At 37.8% G+C, this 11,919-nt stretch overlaps 1 protein-coding gene across 2 annotated transcripts in view; it reads right to left on the bottom strand.

Moving 5' to 3' along the window:
• Window positions 1–1,094: 1,094 nt before the first annotated feature.
• LOC129274333 (ATP-dependent RNA helicase DDX42-like) overlaps window positions 1,095–11,919 on the bottom strand; it is a 36,674-nt gene continuing 25,849 nt past the window's right edge. For both annotated transcript variants that reach the window (XM_064108850.1, XM_064108851.1), the window contains 7 exons: window positions 11,698–11,872; window positions 10,975–11,076; window positions 8,785–8,886; window positions 7,836–7,960; window positions 6,284–6,511; window positions 5,341–5,579; window positions 1,095–4,693 (listed from right to left, as the gene is read on the bottom strand). In XM_064108850.1, coding sequence (XP_063964920.1) covers window positions 4,198–4,693; window positions 5,341–5,579; window positions 6,284–6,511; window positions 7,836–7,960; window positions 8,785–8,886; window positions 10,975–11,076; window positions 11,698–11,872 — 1,467 coding nt within the window. In that variant the 3' untranslated portion in view covers window positions 1,095–4,197. The remainder of the gene's footprint in view (window positions 4,694–5,340; window positions 5,580–6,283; window positions 6,512–7,835; window positions 7,961–8,784; window positions 8,887–10,974; window positions 11,077–11,697; window positions 11,873–11,919) is intronic.

Raw genomic sequence — 11,919 nt, 5'->3', positions numbered from 1 at the left:
GGTCACTGTTTCAAAATTTCAACTCTATTATGTTCTCGTCCGAATGTTCAAGAGGTCGAATAAAATATAAATGCAAGCTCACTCTATACATATATAATGGGTTAGTCGTTCCTTTGATGTTACACAGTAGCTTCACTTTTAACATTGAAAGCTGGAGACAGGATATTACTTTGATCTTTTTTCTAGCATAATGAAAGGATAAATATTTTGTTGAAAAGGACTTTGATACTATAACCTATTATCTAGTTGGAGGATTCAGCTATCGTCTGCTAGCAATTCATGTCCAGTACGTCCAATGGGGCAAGACAGTTTTCATATGGTTGACTATCATTCAGTGAGGGTTTTCTCTCATCAGACATATCGCTCATGTTTTGCTTAACATCAAAGACAATAGCTGCAGCCTACATTTTAGGCTAGAAATCATGCACATGACATTCAAGGCAATTGAGAATGAAAGAGATGGGAATGTATTGTTGTTTAGTACATTGGACATTTTGAATAAAAATTCACTTCCATTTCGTTACCAAGAAGAATGGCAGAAGGCCTTTCCCAGTAGGGCCTACATATCTTTATTTGGGCAGCAACATGGATTGTTCTAAATTAAAAAAAGAAGATAAGATGGGGACCTGTAACACAGATATTTGTGAATATTTACTGGTTTCAAATTCTAATTGATCAGTTGTGGATACCTTTAACGCTCAGTTCATGAATATTCGTTATTTTTGTGATACAGAGCACAGGAGATTGGCTCAGGCTACCATAACAAAGTAGCTATTCCCTTCTTTTTGTCCATTATTTTTACTTAGATAATATGGTGCAGTGGCATCTCTCATTTTTATGTCCTTCGGTCCCATTACCATTCTAATACTGTAGTAACTTTAGAACTATTTGACGGATCACTTCCAAACTTCGTCCAAGTAATGTGGATGTGTGCTGTTGAGAATTCATCTAGTAATTTAGACAGGGCTAAATTTCACTTAATTTGAGGAGATACAATGTTACTAGAAATTGGAAACTTAAAATAAGTGGATTTTTTCCCCCCTCGATTTGATGCTAGTCATACAACAAATAAATACAGACGGTCATGTGATCAATGCGGAGAGAAATGTCATTTATTGAACATACTTGCATGAAAAATACTTAGTATCTTTCCTTGTATTTATACACATGTAAACACTGAACATTTGTTTACATATTCATATTTACATATTATCACTTCATAATCCTATTATACATAAGATTAATTACATATAACAATAAAATTCATTTAAAAAATAAAAAAGCTATACCATCTATTTCATCTTTGTTTTTGTGCACTATTTGGATGTTTTGTAATACTTACATTAAGCATTGGCTTCTAGAATTGGATGTGGTATGACTGAATTTCCCACAAAATTTTTTAGTATAAGATGAACGTGAATACTAATTTGGTGGGATTGAGTGTTTTGTTGTGAACCGAAGCCAAGGGCTTCCATTGGCATGCTCACTTAACACATTCTTGGATTACTGTGAGCTTCAAGGAGGTTCCATAAATTTCAAAGGTTTTCCCCTATCTTTAAATACTGAAATGAATTCAGGGACAGTGTTCACCGTGATTCTGTTTCACTTGGCCCTATTTTACAGAGCAAAACTTTTAGTAACTTATAACAGTGACTTATATCTACAGCCATTGATAACACATTTTCTGAAACCTTACCTTAGCCATAATGCAAAGTGGACTCTCATTGAAATCATCCTTTTTGACAAGCTTCATAAATGCATCATTATAATATAAACATTCATAATTCTAGTTGACTTTCATTCAATAGATAGATAAATTTCATAAGCTAGTGTCTGACACCAAATCGTCTTGTCGGTGCAGAAACGTTTCTGCGCGCATGCAAGATGCGCAAGAGTGGTGCTAAGGCCGTTCCTGCACTGACATGACGAAATAGTCAAACAGATAAGACCTGTGTAGCTGTATACCGGTCATTCTTGCGCCAATAGGGAGTAGATACAGATCAAACGATAACTATGGTCACAAAAATACCATGCAAATTGATGATGGTTTTTCATGGAGTGGTCTAGGGTCGAGTTTCATTAAGCTCTAATAAAAAGGAAAGCTCACCCTGAGGAAAGTTTGTTGTAAAAAATAGCAGAAAAAATAGTGGTGACAAAATACTGGTGAAGGATTGAGGAAAGCCCATCAAAGATTTAGAAAGTTATTAGAATTTAAAGTTTTTTATTTGTGATGTCATATACGAGCAGCTGCGCCATTATGGAACATAAAATGTGTAAATGTCAAATTTTCGATGGTCCGTAATGACTCACTTTTTTTTAATTTCTTTCAGGAGCGAGTGTGACATTATTTGTCTATCCATATACTGATGGTTCAATAAATTTTTTTTTTTCAATTTTCTGAGGAAATGGCATTTCATTGATTTTTTACCACTGGTTATGTGGGAAAGCTGCTTGCATATGACGTCACAAATAATAATAATAATAATAATAATTATAACATTTGTAGGGCGCTTAATACAGGTGTTTCTAAGCGCTCAGTTTTCTGCCTATCAACTAAATTACCGGGAAAAAATAAAAAATAAATAAAATAACAATAATTAACACTCTAATAACTTTATTCTTTGATAGATTTCCCTCAAACCTCACCAATATTATGTTTTCTGCTATTTTAACGATAAAATTCTTGTCCGGGTGAACTTTCCCTTTAAATGACTTTTCCCATACATGACTGGTGACCCTTTCTTATCCTTTAATCATATTCTTGATATAATTCTCATAAGTACCATTTGTAATCTGATTTGTAAATAAAAGTTCTCAATTCAAACTATCATCAATGAGGAATGTTAATATTTTCCAAGTTTGAATTGAGTTATAGGAAAAATTAGAATAGAAAATTTGGGGAAACTTATTTAGCCCAGAAAAGGGTTCCCAGTTGAAAAGGCTTCATGATATTGCCACTGTTGCTTTAAACAGATTATTCATAGCTACTTTGCCATCCATGATACAAAATTTCCATGGAACCTCTAAATTTTATCTCCTTTTGAGCTCGAGACAGACTGCGAATTAGTCGCAATTACCGATTTTGCATTATTGTGATGGCAAACAGTCCTCTGAAAACTTGGAAAATTAATACCTAATGAACTAAAAGGTAATTCTCAGAAAAACATTACAATTCAATGTCCAAACCATGCATTGGCCTGTACCGTCATAATCCTGCATGATTTATGCGAGATTTTTTTTTTCAGTACGGGTGACTGGCCATTGCAACACATACGTTCTTAATGGCCCATGACGATTTAGCTTGACAATATAAACCTATAAATTAAGATTCGTAACAGTAATATCCGTTACAAAATCATTTGATTTTCATTCATATACCGTTTCAGTTGATTTTGTTTGAACAAAACCATGGATGGATAGCCATTGCTCCACACTGATGAATGATGGCCAGTGATGGTTTATCTTGAAAACACAAGCGATTTTCAAACACCAAAAACATTACCATCCCTAATACACAATCTTTTGTAATTTTCCACAATATTTGAAAATATTGTCTAAAGTTTCCTTATATTAGCTTTTGTTGGAACAGTGAGAGTAACATATGGCCATTAAAACACCTATGTGCTTTGGCATGAAAACGTGAACTTGTTTGTAAACTTCCATAATATCTAAATCCGTAACAAAACATTTTAATATCTACATTTTCGGATCAGGGAGTTGCTGGTCACTGAAAATTGATGCACTGTGCAGATTTTCAGTAGAGTTCACTCTGGTGAGGGTGTGAGACCGTGGGTTGCAAGATGGTTTAGTCAGGATTTTCAAGTATTGTGACCTTTGACTGAGAATAACCCTATAGGCCTAAACGCCCCTAAAACTCAAATTAGGTATCATCCGCAAGTAATTTTACTCCAAAATATTATCAATGGCAGAATTTAAAAGTAAACATTAAGAAAATTCATACCTGGTCAAAAGAAACAAACTTTGGGTTCACATATTGGCACTTCATATTTTAGTCTTAAGTCATTTATAAGGTTGTTCATAGCTTCCCAAACAGCTAGTGAAACACCTTTTAATGTTATGTTCAGCGCATCAGGGTCATGTAATTTCATAATCAAAAACCTGTACAATTATATAACGAGGTATAATATAATACATACATGTACAAGCAAGAAATGAGATGAAATAACTCTGCACTTCTTATGTATCCCAACGACTCTTTCGTTTGGGTTTCGTCTGTTCAGCAGAGCTTCCACCTGTTGAGCTTCCAGCTGATGAGCTGCTACTGATACTGCTACTACTGACCATGCTACCATGTAACCCAGCGGTTTCACTCCCTACCCCAAAGTTAACCCCTCTCAGAGTCCATCCGTGTTCATTGCCCTCTTTCGTTGACCCATCGGGGATTTCAACATCCCCTTCCTGTTCAGCTTTGACCTCTGACCCATCGTCATCTTCGCGACCTCTCTCCGATCTATCCTCTCCATGATGATCCCGTCCATCGCTGCTGCCGCTGTGCCGTCGGTCCCCATGACCCCCTCCTGAGCTGCGATCACGGCCCATGTTGGATCTGCGGATGTGCCCGAAGCTGACGCTTGAACCTCTCTCGTGACCGGACGCCTCGTTCCCTTGTGATGATGACGGTGACGTCGCTGATGGTGCATAGGAGGAGGAGGAGGCACCTGGCGTGTAGGTTCTGGAGGTACAACATATAGGAATATGATTGATAATAAACTGTATCTATTATGTTACAGGGCCATGGGATGATTTCAATCCACACATAATATTACAGGTGGTGCTAAGTTCTAGAAATGTACATAATTATTATATATCTCATATTTTGAATTCGGCCAGTAACAGTAACAACCGCATATACATCCAACCCCATTTTTCTCCATTCCTACTTCCCTATGCCATGAGAACATAACAACTTTTCAGAAGAACAAAAAAAAATATCAAGACCAATCATCCATTGAATGTTGAAAATATAGGTCAGATTTAACATGTAACATTGATGTAAAAATGAAAATCATCAAATTTGATGTATAGTGCCACTAACTACAACAACATCTACCCCACTTTATGCCATGATATTATTAGAACATTGCAACTTTTCATCAAAACTATAAAAAAAAAATCAAGACAAATCTTGAATTGAAGGTTGCATATATACATGTAGGTTCAGATCTAACATGTAATATTGATGTAAAAAAGGAAAATAGCACCATAACTACGACATCAACCTCATGAAAGCCTTTAATCAGTGTTGAGCCATTAATATGACTGGTTCATTTCAAAGACACCAAAATCATACTCTGACCTCTAGCTGTGGCGTCAACGTACCTGACCATGGGGGCCGTAGCAGAGTGATATCCACCCGTGCTGCTACTGACTTGACTACTACTGATGTAAGCCCCACCCTGAGGGGTAGGGGTGGGGTGCTTGTAGGCCTGGGCAGGTGGGGCCTTGGGGGCTCCCCCTCCCACGTTACTGGCAGGTTCAAATTGGGTCGGGGTTCGGAACGACAGGTTGGACGTGGACGGGGAAGAGCTGGAAGCCACAAAATGAGACTTGAACTGATTCTGGGAAAAAAATAAAAATAAAAGAAAGAATTTATATTGTAATACAGGTACTGTTCAGTGTACAAATAATATGCATCATCAATGAAATTAATTAGTAGAAAATTACACACAAGAGGCAACTTAGAAATGTTCAGACAGTTTCACAGGTAACAAGGGTGGGAAATTATTCCAATGCCCAAACAAAATGTGTAATTATGTTTTATAAGATTTTGATTGTGATGTGGTTCTATCATGTGGATGTTTCTTCTTTGATCCTCATCTACAACCATGATCGGTTATTGTTTTGTTTACACATTAGGCAAAATACATGACTGATCATGTGCATGCCCAACCAATCATATCATTGGGATCCTCTTTGTCTTCTAATAAATAACTATTTCAGGTCATGTATAGTGCACGTGAAGTTCTCATCTATGCTTTACCAAGCGTTTTGATATTCTTTCCCCTGGCTTGACCTAGAAAGCTTTTATACATGTACAACATGCAGGCATTTCAAGGAATTACTTACTCCAGGTACCCCTTTACCTTACCTGGGTCGAGTGTGGCAAATAGAGATTAATGTCTTGACAATGGAAATTAGTGCTGTGGCAGGAATTGAATCCTGTATCCAGTGATTCAAAATCAAGAGACTTGTCCACTGGACCACAGCAAACCTATATTGGACACTCATGGTGGATATTTGTGAATGTTAGACCTATACTTACAGAGAAAGCACTCTTCATAGCATGTAGTCTGTTGGCATAAAGACTCCCTACACCTCTATCTCCTTCATCACCATCAGAGGAACCGAGGAATTCCATGGACGACCCTCCTCCGCTGCTTCCCCCTCCTCCCCCTCCTGATGGCCGCTCACGGTAACCAAGGCCACCGCCTCCAATGTTGAGACGTTTCCCCTTGCCCGCCCGGTAACGAGATTTCTTGAAGTAGGGATTCTGAAGAAGCAAAGGCAAATCAAGTAAATTCAGTCAGTCTTGAGCTTAAATGGAAATGAGGTCGATTCATAAAACGTGTTTGTCTAACCCGCTATCAAATAATAATAAGAATAGTTGGATATTTAAAGCGCTTTCTGCCTGAGGATACAAATTATCACCCGGGCTATAGCCGTGCTGCCTACAGTCACTCTAGCATTCAAGGAATTTCTTCCTATCGGATATCAATTCACCTCACCTGGGTTGAGTGCAGCACAATGTGGGTCAATTTCTTGCTGAAGGAAAATAGGCCATGGCTGGGAATAGAACACTCGTCCCTCATATTGAAAGACACGAGTCATAACCACTAGACCACGACGTCCCCGCTATCTATCAGGACTTTCATGAAATGATTTATACCCGTTTCTAGTTCATAAAACAGTCGCAATCCTCTTTAAGTATACTGACTTACTGGACCATCGGAAGGGAGACACATGAAAGGGGAGAAGGGTGCAATCAAAACACACCATTCTACACTATTTTCTTTTCTGGGTCAAATTCACAAAAATCTGGCAATGATATTGTTTTAAAGGGAAAGCTCAGGTCTAATATTTAAAAAAATCTAACAATCGAGTAATTTAAACAGCTGTCTTTGCATGATGATTTGGTGATTATGTAAGAGATCAGAAGTAGTTGCACTTCACAAAGAAACAAGTGTGTGGGACCACACCACACATAAACATGGAAAGAATTTTCTTTTATTTTAACTTCGAGAATTTCTAGTCACATTTACACAAGGTAATATTGAGAATCCTTCACATTCATGAAACGAGAATCACAGAGGACAATTACGATTTGCTCTGCGTATGAAATGATACACCTAAACGGTTCCATGACATTTGCTTCAGTGACAACTGCCCCAATGGAAAATCTGCATGTTTACCAAAACATAAAACCTAACATCCAAAAATAAATAAATCCTAATTAATACATTATTGTGAACCAAAGACCCTATCCCAATCCTAACTCTAACCCTATGCTCTCTGAGATATTGATTGATTTCAAGTCTGGTGTTGGTGTTGAAAGCAAAACTTTGATTGCGTTCCCTAGCTCCAAAACCTATTCAACAGCTGAACACCTAGAGAGGGACTTTTCGATCTTCATTTTATGTTTGGTGTTATATTTGTGTAAAATTGACCTAACACAAACACCAAAAGGTCAACACTGAACTTGAAATCACCCATTATGACCAGAGCAAATGTCGCAGGAGCATATATATTGTGTCACCACCTGAACAGGTAATTTCTCCATTTCCATTGTGAACATCAAATCCAATATGTTCTCATACCTGCATGGCAAGATCTAAGAGTGATTTGGGCACGGCTTGATCGGCGCCCTCTAAGTTCCGGACAAGGTCACCGGCAAACTGGTTTTCTTTCTTCAGGATGAGTGTGTAGGCTGTTCCCTTCTCACCTAAAAGAGAAAGAATTCAGGAAAATAAAGAAAAAATAGTTCATCTTGATGCATAATCTTTTCCCAGTCGAATTAGTTGCTTTATAAATTGTCTACATCCCCTATTAAGAGGTGGTGTACAAATAAATAGACAACACAAAGCACATCTGAATAATGTTTATGGATCCATCAATATTACCACATAATATGATTCTGTCTGATGTCCTATAGAAGTACATGTATAATGGTTCCATAAGGGTCACTTTTGAAATTTCTCTTCTTTAATTTAATGGGCGATTATGTACATCCTAACCCCTATATCTGGGAGTTCTTGAAAAGAGTCGTCTCCACTTTGTGCATTATGCAAAATTCAATTCAATCATGTTTTATTTTGTATAAAAACAAAACATGTTTCACAGCCAAAAGGCTGAAATGAGCATGTTTACAATACAATGTTCACAAGTCAAACATGGGTAAAAGCAACAATTAAAATGGACACAGGTACATGCAAGAATTTGTGATGTACACAGATAATAGATAGTTTTTAAAGAGCAAGTGTAAATAAGAATTCATTTAATATAATGAAATAGAATGCAAAAAATAGGTAAATACAATCTTAAAATGTGATAAATATTAGACAATTAAGAATTAAAATAGTAATTGAATGGAAATGGAGACAAAACAATAACAAAATTTCTTTTGATATCAAGGCTGTGAAAATATTTATTGGGAATTTATTTATCAATGGTTAATACTCTCAAATTATCATGACTTGAGTAGTTAATGAGGTAAGATGAAACTGGGGGAAAATAGATGAAGACATAATATAAGAAAGGTTTATTTACCTGCACGCCCAGTTCTTCCTATCCTATGTGTATGAGTATCAATGTCTCTAGCTACATCATAGTTGACAACATTCTTGATTGACGGGATATCAAGACCTCTCGCTGTCATGAAAGAAAGAAAAGAAAGATAATTACTTATTGGAACCTAATAGAAGTCTAAAAGGGGTGTGCAGCAACTTAGGGTGCATTTATGCGCCACATTTTTTTATCCTAGAATCATGATTCAAAAGATAATTCTGCACATCACAGTTGCGTTTAGTCAAAAGTAAAAGTAATCATTTTTCAAATCAAAAACATGAAACATGGAAAAAAAGGGGTGTTTGGAAAGACGTTTCTGCAGAATCACATTCTAAAAAGGTCGACTGAATGTTACGGTGACTTGAATCATGATTCTATGACGTCATCGTATCGGCCTACTTCCGTGTTTATGCCATACTGCACGCTGCCATTGTTATTCTCTGCTTCTGGTACACACAGTAGCTGTGCACATGTATTGATAATCGATGTTGTGCATCATTTCCATTTAAACCTACTTGGCAGTTGACCTATAATTCCTGGGTCAAACTGGGTTCTATGATGCGCACTGGCTAGGCTTGAAGTGAGGGGGAAACGGCGTTGGAGAGAGGGTCAACTAAATCCCAAATCTGCAGTTACCGTGATTCATGTCTGTGCTTTGAAGGATGATTCTGGCTTGAGGTCGCATGGGCACAGCCTTAGATAGCATATGCAATGTCTAATGCAGAGCTGCCAACATTGGGAAGATAGAATCCAGTAGATTTCGCGGAGGTAATATTTTGTGAGGGAGCGGCGGAACGTTGTCCCACGGATGGGAGTTTTGGGTAGCAAAACACATTAAGAAACATTTGATAGTAACTGACAGCTGTCTAAACCATCAAAACAATTTTAAATGCACAATAGAGAGATTTCGTGAATTGTCATTGACTAAATATATACTTCAGGCAATACAGTAGATTTTTTAAATAATTCATAAAATAATGCATTCAACATGAAAATACCTTTAATTGTCCAGAGGGGGAAGGGGCTGCAGTAGCTGTGGTAAACATGGTAAATAAAAATGAGCTTGCCTGGCCCTGTAGCTGTAAAGACTTATTATAAAAATGCGACCTGTTTAAAGTCTCTGAGGTATTCCTGTGAAAATTGTCACACAGTCCCATTCCGCTTGAAAATTATCTTTATACTTCGAAAAGTATTTTGTCTTCTAAGTTGTTGGTCTTGGATGACTATCTCCATGGCCATGGTCACTGACGATGCGCGATTGTAGTGTGGATGAATCGGCACGGGGCGTGCTTCGCATGATCGCACAGCTCAGCCAGCCAGCGCCGCCGGCCAGGCCAGCTCACTCACGAAAGAGAAAATGTTCCAATCCGATCAACCCAAGTGAAAGTAGGCGGAAAAAATCTCCACTTTGCTTCTGTTCTTCAGGATCGTCAATAAAATTATCATAATAGTAATCCACTATTAAATCCCATCGTTGATCCACAGTTTCAGCTCGAATAAAGCGCACACAAGTTTACGAAAAATGCCGTGATCGTGAACTTCCATTGCACAGCCACCTGGCGCGGCCGGCTAGGGACCAGGCAGAGCCCGGGCCGCACCGGGGCGCATCAGGGCGATGTGCATGGAGTGCCGCTGAAGTGTTTCCATCGCACACATGCACATTGCAGAACCAGAAAAAATGGCTTGATAGACTAATTCACCAGTCGTTCAGTAAAATTATCTTCATTTACATTGGAAATCAATGTACGATTATACAAAAACTGGTGAAAGCTACTGGGTAAAATGAAAATGTGATACATGTAGTTACACGTGGGTGAATAGGGAGTTGAACATGCTAGACTCAAAAGACAGTCGTTTGTATGAAGTTTACAATTTAACACCTAAAAATCTGATTATCCGGGAGATTTTGGCATGGGGTCGGGAGAACGGGAGATTGGATCGCAATCCAGTATTCTCCCGCAGGATCCGGGAGACTTGGAAGCTCTGCTAATGGCTAGCTGTTTAAACTTATTTCCTACCTCTTACATCTGTTGCTACCAGCACTGGTATCAGTCTCCTCCCAATCTTTCCCCACTTGTCTGTATGTCTTTCTTATCTTCCAATGAACCGGTACTTTTTTTAAACCCTACCAGTTACTTGCACAACTATCCATTGGTTCTACCTCTAACTTACCTGCTACATCCGTTGCAACTAGGATTGGTATCACTCTCCTCTTGAATGATGTAATGACTTCATTCCTCTCCAGCTGGTTCATATCTCCATGAAGCAAACCAACTGCAAATAAAAAAGAAAGCAAAATATTAAACCAATTAGTTTGGTGGTGAGTTTTTATGGTGTTCTCTTGGGGAAGTGCTTCCAGTATGCAATGCATAGCAAAGGATCAATGACATAGCGCTACACTATATTCACTGCATAATCCCTTGAATGTTATTTTTTCTTGGTCAGAAGCCTCCTAATTAGATTCGCCATGTTCCAGAGTTCCAGCGTTGCAAATAGAATAAGTCATTTACATAACTACATGTACATTTAGGAAATACAGGGCCAAGACCTGTTATCACATGAAAAATTATTGAAAATTTATGGGAAATTCAAGTTACAGGATTTTGGTTGCTTGTGAACTGCTACTGAAACCAAGCCTGATCAAACAAGGCCTAAATTACTTCAAGGATAATTCAGAATATGATCGTCTTCATCATCTCTATCATGATTGAAGTTTTAGATTAACAATCCTTTGAAAACCAAATGGCCTCAATATTCAGATAAGATATTGTACATGAGAAAAAAATTTAAGCACAAAAGATTTCTTCAAGCCTTGCCTAGTAATGACAGAATTATGTATTTTGACAATTAATAAGTAATAATTCATTATCTTCCAAAATCCTTGCTCCTCCTTACCTTCAAAGTCTTTTCTCTTGAGGCTAGTGGCCAGTTCTTCTGCGTTGATTTTCTTTGTTACAAAGATCAGAACACTGCCCTCTGTGGTGAAGCGAACCAGCCGAGCAAGGAGCCACGGAAACTTCCTGGTTTGATCACTGAAGATTTCTACAACCTGGGTTACATCTTGGTTGGCCTGCACACAGAAACACATACATGAAATAAATCACTCAAGTCTATTAC

The sequence above is a fragment of the Lytechinus pictus genome, chromosome 13, assembly GCF_037042905.1.
Source record: "Lytechinus pictus isolate F3 Inbred chromosome 13, Lp3.0, whole genome shotgun sequence".
Classification (NCBI taxonomy): domain Eukaryota; kingdom Metazoa; phylum Echinodermata; class Echinoidea; order Temnopleuroida; family Toxopneustidae; genus Lytechinus; species Lytechinus pictus.
The sequence above is the reverse complement of the archived record's forward strand: the minus strand, read 5'-3'. Positions and strand labels throughout refer to the sequence as shown.